We start from the raw sequence: 20,557 nt of genomic DNA, 5'->3' as shown, positions 1-20,557 counted from the left end.
ACCATAGAGGGAAAAACAAACGAGTAAAGAGAACGAAGTATTGCAAGCCTCTCTCACACAATAACTCAACAACCAGGGAGAGGAGGAAGGAGACAGTGGTCTCGATCGGAAGGTAATAAAAACGTACATATTATCAAAGGGTTTAGGTGTGCATCCATGAAATTTCCATCTAAAAACAGATTAAGAGTTCCATAATCACTTGCGCATGGAGTTTTCTAGCGATCCACGGATCCCCTGCTCGCTTCCAGCGTATCCGTTCGCGCGGACTGAGAGACAAAAGAGAAAGTTACTGCTAGCCACTGACTACGCTCACGTCTGCGTGCAATAGTAAAAAACCTACTAGTTTCAGAGGTGTAAAACGTGAAAAATATTGATATATTTAATAGAATTAAATAACACTGTCGGGTGTCCCGCAGAATACTAAGTAATAAAGTTTGTCATCATCAAACACCTATGCATGATATTGAACGTCGTGTATTCCATCTTTGTTTAAACTGGTACGTTTATTTTTTACAATATCGCCTACCCAGGAATGAGCCTTAAAAGATAATTTAGCGCTAACTGAGGCATATTTCTCTCCCAGTAATTAATAGATATCAGTCTCCATTTCAGAATAGACATTCTCTTTACCGATGTAGTCGATTCCCAGGTAATCCAAATTCGACGAGTTTTATATACTACCGTTTGCTTAATACCAGGGAATTTTTTTACGTTTAACTATCGAAATTCTCTTTCAAAAATTTCTAGAGTTTGACTAAAACTATTAGTTCTGCCATTTGCGTTAACCTTTTGGACTAGGTATCAACATAATGGTTAATCTAATCATAATAGTAGACGAGTAGGAGGGTCACAGCGGCGTGCGCAGAAGGGTCTGGGCTCGAGCCTGGCTGTAGCCGCCGTCGGTGCCGATCTTGGTGGTAATAACATATTCTCCTTCATTGAGAACTTTATACATTCCACCTCCCTTCTTCAAGTCCATGTCTTGTGCCACCGTATCCAACTAAATAGTCATTATTGCAAGTCTCCAAGTAACCTCACCGACGCCATAGTTCCCATAGATTTCTCAGCCTACCTACTACCCAAATATGCTGTAATATGAAACATTATTATTGATTGCAGAAATTTAATTCAAAGACGATAGTGACGAGCAAAATGAGCTCACTACAATAATGCGAAGAGGTAGAAGCAATTCGGTGTCATAAATATTTTGGGGACCGCCCAGCGCTCGAACTATAATCAGTCCCGTGACCTCGGCGCGACTGACAACGTCACGGCTGGGAATTACGTGGCGTTTATCGACTAAGCTGGAGGTTTTGGCAGATCTCAGGAGCGTCCCAAAAATAATTCGTATCGAATTATGGGTCCTTTTCTTTCGTGGTTGTTTCAGTTAACAAAGACAAATATTTTCATGCGTGATATTTTATGCGATTGCCCACATGATATCTGGTGTGTAACATTAAAAAGAGATACTCCTACGACACCTGATTATTAACTGAGTGCAGGAAAAAAGCAGTGGCATTACTGCGACGAGAATATAATAAATAATTATATGATATAAGAATAAAAACTTTGCTCAGAATACTTCTTTAGTTTATAGTGACCGGCTCGAATAATAGTGTAATTGTATACAAGGATCGTGGAAGCACATTTTTCTTTCAAATCCAAAAGACATCCAAGTTCGATCTAAGAATCTAGGTACCATCCAAAAGACCTTCGAAAATTGACAAAACGTGTACCATGTTGACTGAAACGGAGGGGGAATACACCTTAAGAAAAGGGAGGCAAATAAACTTGGAATTGACCCAAGAACTTCATTCATTTCATAACTAACGCATGCGTAATTCTGCTGGGAAAATTTATATTTATACTGCTTTTCTTCCCTTTGAGCAGTGTCTTCGTGTCTAGCTTTGCCTTGTTCAAGCAAACAACGTCCAAATCCCAATCCCCACGTTTCCTTAGATCATTGTCCTTGTTGGAAACTTAGCTTTCTTAATAACCACCGCAGGAATTTTACTCACAAACATAATAAACCTGTTCGATGAGCTCACCCGGATGAATGTGGGAAGTAATTCAGTGTCATATAAATATTTCAATTTTGCGTTGCGTCCGACTTTAAACACAGGCTCGCTTCTCTGCAGTGAGGCCACGCGTTTAATTTTCTCTAGCGCGATGTAAACCTTCTAGTCCATTCCTACATCGTACATAATCATGGTTTTCTCATTGCACTGGTCACGACTGTTATTGAATTAACCTCATGCGGTCCATATTAAGAAAGTACATTAAAGAAAGCCCATTTGGACTGAGCGTGCGGATTGGAAAATTAAGGGAGTGGGATTATTTAGCTTGCATGCTATTGCATTAAACGTTGAATCAAATTGTAGGGAATAAACGAATAAATGACATTACATATAATAATACAATATATTATTAAATAAGAACGTCAGTCTCAAATCGAATTAAATATCTTGGATCTCCAAGACTGAGTTACAAATTAATCATGAGCATACTCCCGCAAACTTCTTCAATATATACTGGACGTGTTTTGAATACGACAATGACCCGAGAGGCTATTAGTCTCATGGTCAGCATTCTCCGTTCATTTCGCGGGTTGAGCGAGTCAGTAACAGTGCCATGTGTAACTTCCTTAATATGGATCCCAGAAAGTTAAATCAAAGACGCCCATCATCGAAACGATGAGGAAGTCATGATTATATAATTAACAGGAAGCAGTTCTTGTTCATATTTAGTTTGCGATGTTCATTGCGCTCGGGTAAGAATCAGTTGCGCGGCCTTGCGGCGACTAGAACTCAAACAGCTGTGTACTCGCGCAGCGCGTTTGGCGGCGGAAGCGCCGAGACATGTGGTTTGTCAGTCTTTGTTCGTAAAAATGATAAAAGCAGATTATTCTATGGTAATTATAGACATTTAGCGTGACGAGTTCCACAAGAAAGGGTATTCGACTGAAATCCAATCGAACAAACAATGAAGAAGTTTCATGCGGGCACTGTGTAATTTGGTAATATTGCAATACCATACTACTTTTCCCGCTACATGTCTAAAATTACTATATAATAATCTGCTTTTATCATTTTTACGAACGAAGACTGACAAACCACATGTGTCGGAGTTTCCGTCGCCAAACGAGCTGTGCGAGTACACAGCTGTTTGAGTTCTAGTCGCCGCAAGGCCACGCACCTGATTCTCACCCGAGCGCAATGAACATTGCAAACTATATATGAACAAGAACTGCTTCCTATTAATTATATAATCATGACTTCCTCATCGTTTCGATGATGGGCGTCTTTGATTAAACTTTCTGCGATCCATATTAAGGAAGTTACATATGGCAATTACACAGGCATCTTCAAATGAACTACAAAAAGGCATGAAAGCTAAATAAAAGTAACTATTGGCTTCTCGGCTCGCCATCGCGTGATATTCAATATGCTTTGGGCTCATATTGCAGAGGAGAGCAGGATGCTCGCACGATTTTATCGCACCTCTGTCAATTTTAGCGATGCCATCTGATTTAGAGTGACGCAAACATTAGGTGCTCCTCGCGGTGGAAAAAATAATATAGTATTTTGTGTTATTTTAATTTGACAGTTCATCAGAAAAATTCAGCTACATCGTTCAAATTAGGAAATCACTATATAACTGTTTAATATATCTTCTCTGTTCACGAGAAATACGACTTATTAAAATAAAAACCGATTTGGTTGTTTCTCCATAGAGGAAGCGCGTCCATGATTCCCATTTAATGTAACTTAAAACGCCTCCTTTAAAATACGGTGATTTAAGGAGTCAGACAAATGATCACAGTCACATGGCTACTTTCGAAAATTACCGAACATATCATACGTTTGTACCTTTTGGGTTTGGAGGGGATACTTTCATGCATAGTATAGACGATTATTGTATTAACCGTTTGCCGTTTTATCCAAATACGAAGTTACTATGTAAATTGTCCTTACATAAACGTTATTGTTCAATATATGAGATGCTATTAGGTTTGTCAACTCATGCACGCAGCCGCAAGTAAATCCTAGTATTTTTCATAGTTTATGCTGGGAGTTGTTGTCGCTGAATAAATGAAACTTGAAGAACCTAATTTGTTTTTTTTATATTCACCATGTGCAATATTTTTAAAAAGATTGAAATGTTGCACGCAGGAGTAAGCGTAGTCCGTGGCTAGCAGCAACTTTCTCTTTCGTCTCGGCGGCCGCACGAGCGGATACGCTCGAAGCGAGCAGGGGATCCGTGGAGCGCTAGAAAACTCCATGCGCAAGTGATTATGGAGCTTTTACTCTGTTTTTAGATGGAAATCTCATGGATGCACACCTACACCCTTTGATAATATGTACGTTTTTATTACCTTCCGATCGAGACCACTGTCTCCTTCCTCCTCTCCCTGGTTGTTGAGTTATTGTGTGAGAGAGGCTTGCAATACTTCGTTCTCTTTACTCATTTGTTTTTCCCTCTATGGTTATATTGTACTTCACCTTTGGCCCACTTGACGCTTCTCGGTGTCCTTCACCGGCCTTAAGGTAACCTTGAGTGGCCTCTGGCTCGACCGATTTCCCTCGCCGTGACCTTCAACTGGCATTTCCACGTGGCTAGCAAAGAATTTTGTTCTCAAGAAAAGCTGAGTTTTTCGAACGATTTGGGTGAAGGGTTAAAAAGGGTTCAAAGGGTTACGGTTTCGCGGGTAAATTGAAGCCGATTTCCACCGCAGTCACGTGGGGTCCTCCTTGGCGCTGATACCCAAGGCGGCATCTTCGAAGCGGGAGGTCGTATGGATGCTGTTTTTTTCGCTGAAAGCGATCGCGTACACAACCATATACTATATATAGGTGTTATCCTGTGGTAACGGCTTTGTCAACGCCACAATACACATATGTTTAATTGAAAAGATTTATTCAATAGAGCCCCGTCAATTGATGGCTTAGTTTTTCCACTATAAAATTTCGCGGAAAACTTCAGTGAGAGTTACGCCAGTGATCGTTAAGTGTTAATAGAAAAAAATCCCTGGTACTCTTTTGATAAACTTGGCTTAAAATTGAATTAGTCTTTCTTCAATTCTTATTGCGAATCAGGTTGCTTGCTTTTTCGGTTAGCAGGCAATTACTCCATTATAACGCATCGACTTTGTAATTTGAGTACTGTATATTGTGGTAGGAAACATGCTTCGTCTCACGTTTAGATCTAGAATCAACTCCAACATTAAAGTGAGGGCATTTGATTTTCTTTTTAATTCTACACTGCACTTAGAGATCTATTTCCTTCCCATAGATCTATCTACTTTATTTTTTCTATCAACAATAAAAAGATAAATTTATTTATATAATTAAATGTGTTGCTTTTACGAATGTATGTAAATTTTATATATTGGGACGACATATTTCCATAAAGATATCATTTAACTAGGGATGTGGGATTCCAGTGAATAGAGTGCTGTGCTAGTGACTAGAACAACTGGCTGCCATTTCTGGGATCTGTTGGCACCTTCAACCACACACCTGCTGTGTAATTGTTCAGGTGCTCTTTCCAATTGAAAAAAGTCAGGCGCCACTTATATCAAATCCATTTATACTGGTGCATTGCATTATATAAGAAATAATAATACACCAACTTTTGGAGATTGTTACATTTTTTACATACAATACTTATCTCACCTGATGTAGTTGCATGTGATGAAGTTCCACCTTGGCATCCAAGTGACCATTGCAATGAATAATCATTGACAATAATTTTTCAAAAGTACATCATTAAATACAAGACTGACACACTCTTGGGTATACATTTATAGAAATAAATGTAAACAATTCATTCTCTTTCAAATGATTTTATTATTCTTTTCACATATCTCATCAATAACATCAATGGTGTAGACTGGTGTTTTAAATGATTTTATTATTCTTTTCACATATCTCATCAACAACATCACTGGTGTAGATATGAATATATGAAGGGTACAGGAACTGATTTAGTTCCAGCTGATGTCTAAGCCAAGATGTCACTAGAATGGGAGTAAAATTTACAATCAAAAAGAAAAATCCTATGAAAGCATTTAACAGCTGAATCAATCCAATAATGTTGCACAAGATTTAATGGTAAAAGGCAATTTTATTTTACAAATTATGGAAGACTATGTACACATCTCTCACATTCACCTGCTAAAATATTTTCAAAATGAATTCAGTTGATAATCAAGCACTTACTACCACCTAAGACAAAAACATAAAATATTCTCTGAATACCACCTTCTTCCTTGGTCAATCTGCAAACCAAATATTTTGCTAAGATTACGTAGGACATAAATATTTCAATGGATTCTTAAGAATTTGCAGACAAATATTCCTTTAAGAAATGAATTAAATTGAAGGTTTGTATTCCCACATTGCAAAATATTCTCATTCCAGCTTAAGGTCCAGAGGAATTTAAACATAATTTGTGTTCACAGATTAATGCAGAAATAGAGATATTCATTGCTTGACCAATGTCATAGCTTGAGCAGTATGCCAAAATAGTTTTTGGTGAATACATTAACTATTATCTGCTACACAATCCAAAATCTGCAGAGTAATGGCAATTTTGCAAAAACATTTATTTTTCAAACTTTGATTGTATCATAATTTCTTTTTAATGAACAGATGCATATAACATTGGTTTTCAGTTTCATGCCATACTGAACCCAACTGGCAGCACAGGAATCCAAAGTAAACAATAGGAATGTGCAGATATCCATAGACTGTATGCACAACTTGGGCAACGCAGTGGGCACAAGTCTCAAAAATTTAATGCTTTAAGCAACTGAATAGCAGCTTTTCATGAGCATACTTAAAAAATTCTTAAATACCTTGCTTTTTATTCAAGAGTTTTTGTAGAGTGATAATTTCTAATGCTTGTATCAAGATAATACTATCATTGTCATAAATCCAACAAACGCTGTTAAATGTACATTCCTATTTATTGAAGCAGTCTCCCTGCAGCATAAACATTTATGGGTAGATAATTAATTAATAAAAACATTTTTAAAATTTTAATGGGTTACCTAAATAAAAATCCCACTTATGGCTCATGTTGCTATGGAGCCATAAACTGGAGTTATTGCTGTTTTTAGCATCTAAATGAATGATAATCAAGCCAAGACATCAATATGTATTTTTTCTTCCCAGAATTCAGGAAACACAAATTCATGGACAAATGATAACACAGGAGAATATCAATAGGGACCAAGGGCTACTGTAAAAGTTGATTCCTATTATGGAATACTTACCTACTGTGGTTTTCTAACTCAGAAAAGTCATCACTTAAATTACTACCAGTAAAAAGACCATAGTAGTTTGGCGGTTTTTTGTAGCATGGCACTTATTTAGCCTGAGTAAGAGGACAAATACTCTTTCAATGCACACAGATGAAACTCATAATACCTTACCTTTTTGTAGAATCCGAGCACATTGAAAGCTGCTATTTAAAAAATCCCTAGATGTCATTTTTCATTCAAATCAATATGATTTCCTTTTACACCCCACATTACATTTTTATTTAAATAACATTGATTCTCCTAAATTCAAAGCTTTACTGCCCAATTCCAGGTTTCTTTAAAAAGATTTTTCCAATTCCTGGTTTTCAAGAACAGCTGACTTCACATAGCATATTTGACCTTTTCACAAAATTCAGCTCATTGCACCTGAATTTTAGAAATTGAAAGATTCCAGATTAATTCCCAAATGAACATCTGCACGGGCATTTTTTTGATTGAATGCTAGCCATGACTAATTAGAATGACCTCTTCACATAACTGCTACAATCATTTATTTAAGTTTAGATCTTTAAAATCATGGCTATGCATACTTCAAAATTAATGTCTCACTTCTATATTCATTCAACATCCCAAGTTTGGCAGTGATCACCATACTTTTAAGAGACCACATTAGGTTGGTGATGTTAGCAGTAATTACGACAAAGAAAATGCAGTCTTCTGCTAATGATGCAAAATTCAATGAATCACTCATTTTTCAAAGGCATTTTTACATATATATCTAACTAGCATCCATATGGTGTACATGAACCTGGCTTCCATCAAGATTATGTCAGCATAAAACTGAAATTGCAGTATTTGTCATTGCAATAGAGCAGCCACATCAGACATGATATCATATTGGTGGTAAATTTCTTTAAAAGATCACTGGGAATTGTTTAAAAACTAGCCGGAGGTGATCAAATGTAATCGATATGGTTAAATACCTAGGTATTACAATCAAGAAAGACTTAACTTGGGGCACCCACATACATCAAATCTGAGGGCAAGCATATATAAAATTGGGATTTATTAGACAAATTGTGGACATGAGTGACTACAAGGTTGTGGAACGTTGCTACCACACTTTTATTAAGGTCTCATTTAGAAAATTTAGGAAGTGTATGGGATCCAACTGATAGAGGTCTCTTTCAGGAAATTGAGAAGGTTAAATGCAAGTCAGCCTATGTATTTTGTTAAAAACTGTTACAAAACAAAAAGCATCACAGAAATGTTTCAGTAGTTGGGTTGGGAACCATTAAAAGAAAGACAATTTAATGCTAGGCTAAACTTACTAAATAAATTCTGAGCAGAGGTCTCCCAAATTATTCACACTCAATCATACTCGTCGTATATTGGTTGCTTGGATCGTGAATATAAAATTTGGGAAATAAAATGCCAGAGCTAGCAGGCTCGTGGACTCCTTCCCATGGTCAATAAGGGATAGTTACTGCTGAGTTATATGAGTAGATAGCAAAAATCCTACTTTGCAACCCACTGCATCTAGGGAATTATTAGTTTTACTCAAATGCATGCACTTTAACTAATCTCATATGATGAATTGCCGAAACCCTTACCACATGGGACTGCCATTAAAGAATGTAGTGCAGTTTTTCGTGTTTTCAAGTTTCTCCTTCCATCCCTCCTCTCTTTGTTGGGGACGCCTCTGCTGTGGTGTGCAACATTCCCTTCCTATCTTTGGGAGTGGAGACCACGAGTTGCATATCCATGTGATAGTTGAATTTCCCCTTCTTACTTTTAATTCTAATTTGTCAAGTTAGTGGATTGATTTTTACTAGATATGTAGGTGCAACAAAATTAAGTACGAGAATCTCAGGATGTCGTTTTTTCATTGCAAGAAAGACTTATTTTACTACATTTTGAACACCAGTCTGGTCTCACGGTCTATTGAATCCACCAAGTATAGAATAGGAAAAACATATTTATACCATATTGCTAGGTATATTCCAATAAACAGAGTCCGTAAAATAAGTACCATGACTGGTTCTCAGTATTCTCAACGGAGCGGTAGATGGGGGTTCGACCGGTAAGCTCGGTAGAGGGGTTCCCCACCAATCAAGCGCACTTTAATTCAGTCACCTCCGGCCATACGTCGTGACAGGAGGTAGATTCTTGTTACCAGTGATTGTTTGTGGTGTTGTCACGCCAGCATGGAGCGCACTGTCAAGCAACGCTACACTGTGAAGTTTCGCATTAAACTTGGGAAATCCACTTTGAAGACCCTTGAACTCATTAAAAAGGCTTATAAGGACGATGCCTTAAGCCACACAAGAGTTTTTGAGTGGCACAAAATGCTTAAAGAAGGTCGGGAGCTCATCGAAGACGAATTCCACCGCTCGAACCGATGCTCAGGTGGCCAAAGTAAAAAAGTTTTGGACTCTGAGAGGCATTTAACCATCACCCTTATCAGTGAGGAGACCGGCCTTTCAGTCCGAGCTTAACAGAGGATCTTGCGATGAGAAAAGTGCGCGCGAAGCTGGTGCTGAAGTCTTGAGCGTGTCGACAGGGTTATTGTCTCTAAGGATATTGGTTTGACCCCATCGAAGCAGTTCAAGCGACAACGAAAAAGGCTCTCAACAGTACTCCGGAAACAGACTTCCAGCGAATTTTGACGAGTGGCAGACGCGCCGAACTAAGTGTATCAATGCAGGAGGAATGTATTTTGAAGATTATCAAGTAACTGCAATGATAACTACAGCAAAGTTTGATTTGTGTAACTAGTCCCGATACTTATTGTGTGGACCCTGTAAATCTCATCTTTGCCAAAGTAACCTAATGCAAGTGATAACTTTAATTGAAAACATAATTTCATCTTTGTTAAATAGACATGGGTAAATAAGATTAAAGAGCACACAACTTGATTTAGAGATGACAATGATCAACGGAGGTTTAAAGACTATACACTGACTCTATAAAATGTGCATAACTGTAGTTTTATCTCTACTTCGGCTGGTTCATAACTGGAATTTATGCATATATGTACCACAACCAATCAGCTGTTAGGCAATTTTGCCACTCTTTTTATGAAAGTATTTCGATGTGCGAACATTGCCCTGTACCTGAAATTTCAAAATACTGTAGACACTCTTCTCAAAATGGATTATTTTGGGCCCTTATAAACAATGAATGTAAAACTTCAGACATTTTTGCATTGTCAGTGCTTCACAAGTCAGCCAATGTTGGAATTGTGCCCTGGTAACTTTTTCCCATTTAGTTTTTATGTAAACTAAGCACAGAAGTATTTGTATAAGAACAAAACCACACTTCTTTCCCAGTGTTGAACTACCAAGAGATTAGAAGTTTTCTGAAAGGGTCAATTTATCTATTTTTGGCTTCACAAATCAATGTTACCTTTGCTAAATATATCTTAAATTGGGGCCATTTAGAACAGCTACACCAGAAGTATTACATATCTAAGAAAGAAATGTAGTGCAGTAACAGCACATGATTTAGCTGATATGGAGGAAGAGGGGTTTTAGCATGAATCATTTCAGTTTCCGTTTAGAGCTGTACTTTTCACTACCTTATATCAATCCATTATTTTGGGCCAATTTAAGCAAAATCTATTACCATGATTCCTTTGACATCATTCAACAGGACAATTATCAGTGTCTCTGAAAACTGGTAGCCTGTATTCAGAGTACTGACTAATTATAGGACTTAAAATAATTGTTCCAGCCAATACCTATAGCCATATTGCCCATTCAACTCCTTCCCTTATTAACATATTTTGGTTAATTATTGGAGTCCATGAGGCTAAAATTGTTTTAAATGGAGAAAATAAAATAATTGCATGTTTGCTCATTCCTCTGGAGGAACTCTTAGGATTGATTTGTAGGTCCACCATAGCTACTGTGTGTCATGTACGCTGGGAAGGACCAGCATGGCCCTTTAATAACTTAACTACAAGATAGAAGGCATCAATGACATTTCGCTAAAGATGGTTCAAGGTTCACAAAAAAAAGAGCTCAGAAAAATTTGAAATCAAATTTTTTTTATATTAAATAAAGAATACTCTACAATTTTTTAACAGGGGAGACTAGCTGCTGTCAGAAGCTAGGATTTCCATGGGCATCTGAAAACAAAGGAACTTCATGTAAATGAGATGATGTAAATATATCAGTACATTATTAAATGAATTAATTTACCAATAAGAAAGCTGCACGCAATTATTTTGAAAAGCATTTTCTGAGCACATACATCCTTCAACAGAATTTGCTCTGAATATGATCTGTGTGAAAACAAATTAACAACAAGAGTTAAAGTCTTTAAGAACCAAGACGTGAATACTTCAAACAAAGAGTACTATTTCCTCAAATTTTGTTCAAAGCTAATGGATGCTTCACATGCAGATGACTTTATTTAAGAGTATTATTATTAATAGCAAAGATGACAATATAATTCCACCACATATTTACTCATACCCACAAAATATTCATGATATTTTACTTTTCCATAACTAGTCCTCAAAATTAAAATAAGATGCCATAAATCCCACATCTTACATATCTAAAAAACTATTGACGGTTTGCACAACTGCTTCAATTGTATAAATTATAACTCAACATCATTTATCTTATCTTCTGGTATGGCATCCTAAGTATTTGGTAATTAGGAAATGAAACTGTATAAAATGATTTCTGTATATTTTTTAAGAAGGTAAGATATGAACACAAATTATGGTTGCATTTGCCACCAGTTAATTAGAAAATACGAAATATTCAATTGAATGCTGAGTGCATTTTGTTACGTTATAAAAAGTTTGTCACACATGAGAAATGACCCAGGTATCATCATGTAATGGGACTTAACAAGAAAGAATGCATTCATAAAGTAATAAGATTGTCTTACAGTGATTACTCCCTCAATGGTACTATCCCAGATGGGAAACTGGAGTGTTCAAGTTCCACACTTGTTGTAGTTCCATTTGGGCATTCCTTTCCTTTTCGAAGGTAATGACGTCCAAGTTAAGTAAAAATTTTGCCAGATAATATGCAACATGCAGGTCTTTCTTCTGATACAATCTTTTTACCCAGAAACATTTCCATTTTGCTCTTATCTATGAACTGTGCTGCATACTGGTCATCACAATTTTCAATTATTTTCCTAAAATATTTTTATACCCCTTGATAAGGGATGCTGAGAATAAATGGAAAGGAAAACTATATCTTTCAAGAGTAAGATTCTTGTTTTCCTTTTGCCCACCTTTTTACTCCTAGTCTCTGGGTGAAAAATATCCAGATTTACCCTTTACTACAAGATGGCGCATATTTAAACTGAGAAGATAGCATAGTAACTACGAATGAACAAGTTTAATATAATAATAAAAAATTGTAATATCTATAAGTTTTATAAGTGGCACATTAAGGAAATTTATATTCATAAAAAATCCCACTTGCTATCTTGAATCTGCAGCAAGTTTCACATTGTCAAAATTAATGAAGTTTCAATTATCATTAGAGGCCTCGGCTGGCTTTAATGGCACTCAATAGAGATAAGATGTCTCCTCCCCATCTATAATATCATCAAGTAGTAGTTTTAGAGGATGCGACCAACAGCTCGGGTCATTAGCACCATTAGGGATGGGCAGGAAAGGATGAAGGTTGGAGAGAAACCCGTAGTTGACATCAGCCTACTCTTAATGAAAGGTGCCAAGGGGTAGACAGCTTAACGTCCCATTCAACAGATGGCATACTCACTTAAAGTGCCCTTCACAAAGCACCTCAAGTAGGAATCAGGATACCACTGAAATACATCTGTTGCAGCCGGGAATCGAACCCGGGGCCCTCTGAGTGGGAAGCTAGTACGTTAGCCACTGGACCATTGCGATCCCCTAATATCAACAAGTTCTTCTAAAGATCCAGAGGCTGAAACGACCTAACAGATAATTTGCATACATGAGTGGTAATTGGATCAATTAATCAATAAAATACTGGGGTTAAACCTGGGGAAATGCTGATTGGGAGGTAAATAACAGAGTTATAAGACTGAAAATTAAATGACTTGACCTTCAGTAACAATATGACTGAACAGGAATGATTTCTATATAATTTTTGACTCCCAAAAAAACTAGTTTCATATCATATCTGTAGGGATATCAAGGCTATATTTCTAGATAATATACTTACTACTTAATTATTTTCTTTACTGATCACTTTTTTCATTTTTAAAGGGTATATTGTAGTAGGGCAAATACTGCAATACAGTTTTCCAGTCAGTAAAATACAGCAGGAGGCCAAAAGCTGTTGTACCATATGCCATACCAGTGGGTACCCTGGGAAGAAATAAGGGATACATGCATTTATAAAGAAAACGAAAAACATAGCTAATGTAACTTTAAATTTTCATGCTTAAATCACCAAATGTCCTATATTGAGTACTTAAAGGTTCAGATAATAGTGCTAATACAACGGCAATGTTAGCAAATAACTCTACGTATAGCTAGGTGAAGTCTTCACAAATAACTTGAAATCTCAATAATTTACTGAACCCATTCGTCGTGTGTTGGTGTATCACATGATATTTTTTCTATTCATTCATTTTTCGACTTAAATACTTAAAACTCTAGATATTATTTACCATGGACGCGAAAAGCCATTAAATATACTTTAATTTCACAGATTTTAAAAACTATTCGATTAATATCGTATATCAGATTATATTATCGAGATTTACACTGAACATGCCCTTAAACATCGCCCTCACAGTTCCATGAGACCAATCTTTCAATAGCCCAACATTTGACTTTCGCCAGCAATACTATAATCGACTAACTCTTATTGCAACAAATCCATGAATGCTGGAAGATCATCATTCGTAATTCCATATTATTATTCTCAACCGTATCATCCAATAATTGTTCTATATCCCACAGTGCAATACTTAGCATTCCCCGATTAAACCCATTGATTTCAATATTATATTTCTAGGTATACCGTTTATATTATAAAAATAAAATTATATCACATGCTTCTAAAAACTTCTTTTCGCCGAAAAGAAAACATACATTTCACTTTCGCCAAGTGAATAAGAAATTTACCATTGTCCTGCTTGTTCTATATGCTTCTTGCCTATCAGTCGTAGTGGTCCTGGCAAATTCATTCTACTGCCGATCCCAGCCATAACCCTAAAAAATAAAGTACAATTTAGAAACAAATGGACTCCAATTCTCTTTTCCGCATCGAAAAATTGATAAAAACCGCTAGAGTTATAACCAATTACTTTTTCAGCGATTGATTCGTATGAATACTAGCCTCGAGAATCAGATGAATTTTTCAGCAGAGAAAGTGCCCTCTATGCAGACAAAATATCAAACACGAAAAAGTTGAAAAACATAATTCGGTTGCATTCATAACATTGCGGTGGTTTGATATTGAATAAGATAACTTTCAGAGAGTATTTGTTGTTTGCTTGCGAAAAACGCTCTTTTCGCCTGAGTTTTCCTCTGACTTGTGATTTGATGGCAAGAAGTAAAATGTGGGACAAGATGGTTTTATTAATTTTTACATACATTATCAGTTGCATTACTAATTCTGTTTCCACGAGTGGGTATTAATATTATGATTGCAAAATGATAATTAATGGTTGAAATAATCTTATTCCCATGTTGTTTCCTGGCCGTGATTTTGACATCTCGTCATTTCAGGTTCTCCCCCAAACCCTGCAACTAATGATGTAAACACCACCGTAGAGAATCAAGAGTTTTTGTTTAATGATACTGTAAATGGTTGTCACTGTTTAAATTATTCGTGCGGCTGCTGTGGACATTTAGAAGAAGATAAAATTCACTTAAATGCCACTGGTAAGGCATTACATATAAGGATTCCATGTTCTATTATAATCCTAGAATATCAAAGCCCAGCTGTCAGTGGGAAAGTGTAAATTAGAAACTCTTAGCCGTGAATGGGTCACTGTAAGTTATTATGTATTGCACCTACCAATTAAGCATGGTAATTGTTTATTTTAAATATCTGGACTGTATACCCAGCTGTGAAAATATTTATTAAAATGGTTTCCAATTAGGTAAAAACATTTCTGGTGAAACCAAACTGAGATTTCACATAAACTACCTTCATATATTGCACACCGACCGTTATTAGCTGAATTAATTGAAGCAGCACCAAGGGAGTTGGGTTAACAAGTATTGGTGTTAGTGATCAGTGTATAAGTAGGTACCTGGTGCTTTATAAGTACTTTTTGGAATACTGACACTGGCTGGTAATTATAATAGAATCTCCCTTGTATTCTGCTTTTGAAGTGTTAAAAATATATTTTAATGTACCTGCCTGTTATAATAAGTCTTTCCAATCCCAAAATAACTAAAAATATATTTTAATGTACCTGCCTGTTATAATAAGTCTTTCCAATCCCAAAATAACTATAATTTAATGACTGGAAATAACTGGCCAATTCCCCATCTGTAGGTTTTTGATTTGGAAAGTAACTACCTCATACCGTTTGATGATTTTCGTTTTCAGAATAATGAAAATATCTGATCTTGCATTAGCTTAGATGCAAGGAAGTGAAACTAACTAGTGATGGAGTGGGAGCAGTTTTAGTTATATCAACTGGTGTTTTAAATTTCAAAGAACAGGTTTTATAGAAATTGAGAGTTGGGCACAGTAGTATTCATGTTTTGGAAACAAAGTAGTGCAGACCAGTTTCAGGGTAGATTCATGTTGACCTTGGCCTTGCTGTGCAGACCTTTTGACTATTTTTGTGCAGTTTTGATTGGATCAGCTTGCTTTCAGTGGAAATATTTTTACCTGAGTCATGTCGTAAAATTGGAGAAATATGTTTGATGAAAGCTCATGACCATTGATTTGAAGAGAATATAATCAACTCAAAGAATAGTTTTAAAGATGAGGATAGAATTTAACACCACTGAATGACTTGAAAATTCATATATTTGGGTAAGAGGGCATATGTCTATCCCTGTGCCATCTGTTGCTTCTCAGTGAGATCTGGTACCAAAAGAAATATCACTTCCTGGGTGAAGCTGAGGGTGCCCAGAGGCATTCCCAGGAATTGCATCCAAGCCACCCGGCCGATACTCCATTGCTCTACCCACTGGAATATCATTTATCCCCATTTATATTTATGTATATGTCTTGGTAAATTAATATAATAAATTTATTAACTCATAAGTTACCTTTTTACAGTGGTCCTTGCAGTGGTTTGTGGCTTATGTATACTATGCATGATGAAAGGGTTTTTGTGATAAATTTTCAATAATATAAAATAATATGCCCAATATAGCAGTTAGTGTAACAGTGTATTTGTATAAGGCAGTTTTCCATATTTTCCAGCAAGCTGATGAATTTTGGAATAGAAGAAAAAATTATTATAATTTATGAATATGTTCTGTTTGACAATTTTCAGTGTTCTTTCTGTAGTATAATTTTTTCCTTTTCCACTTTTCAGAGAACTTCTTTTTTGGTCATCTGTTTTTTCCATTTTGTTTTCTCCATTCTTCTCTACATTCACATTTAAACAGCTTCCAATGTGTTTGCATCCGTTCTCCTCAGTGACTAAGTTTCAGTACAATTCAGAACTAAACTTTGTATCAGAGTTTTCAGACATCCTTCCCATATGTCCTTATTCCTATTCTTTGTCATCAACTTCCTCTTTGTAAATGCTTATCTTGCTAACATATTTTTTCTCATACTGCTTACTGGTGTGCCCATTTTCATCTCAAATACCTCCCAAATAATTGAAGTTTCCTGCTTGCTCTAATTTTTGCTTTTCTATTCTGATGATAACTTAGAGCCATCTATTTTTTGAGGATACCATTCTTTTCATTTCTTACAAAAGTAATGTGTCTTCATTTTGTACACTTATTACTGTTTTTTTGTACCCTTGATAATGATATATATCATGAACGCACAGAAAAGAGAATAATTGAAAGCCATTTTTATATGACTGCAATTAAGGTAGCTTGCAATTTATATTACCCGGTCAAGTGACATTATTTGAGATCCCTTAGTGTGGTGGGCATGCCTAAGTTCAGTGTATGAATTTGTGAGAAGAATAAGTTGGCATTGTACAAAGAGTGAATTAATTGGACTATTCTCAAAAACGTTTTGTTAGTGGCTCAACTTTTTAAGGACATATTTTGTCTTACTTTAAATCCAATGACAACTCTATAAATTAGTTTGGTATTTGGTCATGTTGAGACATATTAAGTGTTAGTCAACGTAGGAACACAGGAAAGAAGTGTTCCTCCTGGCACAGTGATGAAAATTGAAGGATTCCCTTATTTTTGCTTCTTTAAATATTAAGTCCTCATAATGCCATAGATGTTTGCATATGAGTAATGTAATGTTAATTTTTTTTACTTTCAGTTTGCATTTATGCTAAACTACTACGTACTGAATATGGAATTTCTATCACAATGACATACAACAACATAACTCTCTATAATGAAACTGTTTCAGGTAAGGCTTTGGTTGACTAGCAACTATTTTATTTTCAATAAGAAAATTCTTAGTTTCTGGAATTTATGTGTATATTTAGCTGCCTTACTTCGGAGTATAATGTTTCCAAAATCAAATGAAGGGTTAGAATAAGAATAACATTTTAGAAAAGTTTCATTCATGCACTTTTGAGGTAGTTGATTAATGTAGTTTGAATAATATTTATAATAATATAGTCAATATGAAGTATCTAAATTAATTTCATTTGTAGATACATATTTTTAATGGAAGTTCATGTGAAATGTCTTGCTATATGCTTATTTGTCCTTAAAGATAAAAAAATAACTACCAGGGTTCCATACCTGTAAGCTAAATGTCATTGAATAAGTCTTGTTGATTTGCACATACAAAGCCTGCTAATGGTAATGAATGGCGCACCACTTGTTACTTGTCTACATTAGACAGTATATAAATTTGATAGTTTGCATTACTGTTAGGCTTGTGTTCTGAAGACATTTCAATTATAGGCTGGGGGAATGGGTCCCAAGTGACATCTCTGCATGCCAAAAATTGAACTTTCACCAACACCCCCATGCCTCAAATGCTGAAAATCAGTTTTTTTTGCTTATTTCAGTGTTAGTAGTGTTCTTTATAAATATTTTTTTTCTTGCAGTGAGAAATCCTCCTCCTCTTTGCATCGGTGCCCCATACTTAAAGGAATTTGCTGAACTTTGTGTGCGACTGTATGACTTAGATGTTACGAAAAAGAGGTTCCATGGTTGTGCTGATGCCGAAGCTAGGTTGAAACATATTCTTTTAGCGGAGTATCAACTTGGCTGTTTTGATATTCGACATTTTCAGTCATTACAGAGCAGTCAGGAAAATATTAACAACAGCCTATTAGTGCCTTCGGTAACCCTGGTTTGAAACTTGACTATGACTGCAGAGTCCATTTTCTGGGATGACTCCTCTAATTTTTTTTATTGTTATACCTTGATTGTTTTGTAGTCTTTTTTGTACTTAATGAACTTCAGTGAGCCATTTTTCACTCTTGTGAATTTTTCAATGCATAAAGAGATCATGTTCTTTGTGCATTCACTGTATTTTGATTTCTGCTTCAGCCTGCTTTTACTTTTTAGACATTACCCCTATTTAATCTTATTAAATGTTCACTTCTCATTTGAATAGCTATATCTATCATAACTTAATGTTGATGCATATTTGGAAAAGAAGTCTCGTGTACTTGGTGGAAAAATTTTTTTTTCATATCGGTGTATTGAGAAATCACGAATATATTTCCTGCAAATGAGGCATTTAGTTTTGGGTCTATAAAGAGAAGTTAGATTTTATTGTAAGTTAATGGATATGTTGTGAGTGACTTGGATAACTTAGGATTCCATCTTAATTCTTGTGGATGTGGGAATATTGAACCCAAAATCTATGAAAATATATACCTACACATGTGCCAGTATAATTGCCGCTGCCAATTCATGGGGATGCATATATCATTCAAATATGGGAAAACACTTAAAATTTCATTATATGTTAAAACACTAATTAACCAATCGCCTTTTTCAGATATTACTGTATATTTTGTTTATATGCTGATATATTATGCCTTCTTTGATCTACAAAGAATACTTAATTAAAAATGCAATCTAAGGATTAAGTGTCAATAAACCTTTTGATAGCAATGTGGTATTCAAGCCAATGACAGGAGCATTTAGCTCATTTTCATCTTGTTTCATGTAGTTTACTCATATGAGTATGCTGGAATTCTCACAATTGTTTTTATAGCTCAGGCTTATAAACTCTATAAAGATGCCTAGTTCATTCCTCCTACATTTCATGGAGTCAACAAAATAGCAAGCTAGGGTAAAGTGAATTCTCTTTCAAGTGTAATTAACGCTCAGTCTTACTGTACCCTGTAATTAACTTTCAAATCCTCAGTTGTCATTGGGGTTTTTTAATCAAAAGCAGTACAAATAAAACATACTGTTATGTTATTGACATTGACAATTCAATAGGCAACAATTTTTAATTCTCAGATCATATACAGATCCATTGGCAGTCAATATATCATCTGTGTATATTCCAAAGCGTTGTTCTATCCCTGCTATATTCCCATAATTTATTCAGGATCCTATTGAATTTCTTCTCTAATTAATGACATGCCATGCTAATCATGTCATATTTGTCATGGTTATCTTAGAATACTTGTGATGACAACAGTAACTTAACAAAAAAATGCACATAATGGAAGCTTGATGTTTTAAAGATAATTAGTCTTGCTTTGTTTTGAACAGCAAATAAAACCTCTAGTCTAACTGAATATTTCTTTAGAAAATTCACCTTTGTTGTTGAGAGATAATAAAACATAACAAATATGTAATGCAAGAGTAAAGATGCAACTTCAGTTAATGGACTTTCGTGCAATCTGTGTGTAATAGATATTTGCATATGTTTATGATTGGAAAGGAGATTGTTTCAAATTGAAACAAGTTTAACTGGGCTAATGAAAATAATAGATCTGTAATTATTTCATCTGTATTTTTATTATCAAAGTATAATAAAATTTTACAATATCTAATGAATTGTATCCTTGTGTCACCCTTTGCTCAAGATTAATAACTCATTTTATGATGCAGTCTTTCAAATATAGCTGTTTGGGCCCATTGATTTCAAGAAGAGAAGCTGACATTCCATTTAATAAACATGTGTTGACGTTTATTATAAAAATCCCTGCTGAGTATAAACATTCTGTGCATTTAATTTGGGAAGTCAAGGGTACCTTATTTATGGGTACCTAGGTAAAATT

The 20,557-nt window shown here is 35.5% G+C and overlaps 2 protein-coding genes across 2 annotated transcripts; one reads left to right on the top strand and one right to left on the bottom strand.

Moving 5' to 3' along the window:
* Positions 1-11,297: 11,297 nt before the first annotated feature.
* Positions 11,298-14,633, bottom strand: LOC139694726 (cytochrome b-c1 complex subunit 10-like). The gene is made up of 4 exons (XM_071593225.1): positions 14,546-14,633; positions 14,364-14,450; positions 13,453-13,598; positions 11,298-11,399 (listed from the first exon to the last, which is right to left on the bottom strand). Exons 2-3 carry the CDS (start codon positions 14,444-14,446, stop codon positions 13,469-13,471), a joined length of 213 nt encoding a protein of 70 aa, XP_071449326.1. The 5' UTR covers positions 14,447-14,450; positions 14,546-14,633; the 3' UTR covers positions 11,298-11,399; positions 13,453-13,468.
* Positions 14,634-14,676: 43 nt separating this feature from the next.
* Positions 14,677-20,268, top strand: LOC139694710 (uncharacterized). Its single transcript, XM_071593209.1, has 4 exons — positions 14,677-14,868; positions 14,970-15,125; positions 17,668-17,760; positions 18,413-20,268. The coding sequence occupies exons 1-4, from the start codon at positions 14,784-14,786 to the stop codon at positions 18,664-18,666; spliced, it is 588 nt and encodes a 195-aa protein (XP_071449310.1). The 5' UTR covers positions 14,677-14,783; the 3' UTR covers positions 18,667-20,268.
* Positions 20,269-20,557: the final 289 nt, after the last annotated feature.

The sequence above is a fragment of the Hetaerina americana genome, unplaced genomic scaffold (genome assembly GCF_022747635.1).
Source record: "Hetaerina americana unplaced genomic scaffold, ioHetAmer1.1.p SCAF_53, whole genome shotgun sequence".
Lineage (NCBI taxonomy): Eukaryota > Metazoa > Arthropoda > Insecta > Odonata > Calopterygidae > Hetaerina > Hetaerina americana.
Note: the sequence above shows the minus strand (reverse complement) of the source record. Positions and strands in the feature narration are given on the sequence as shown.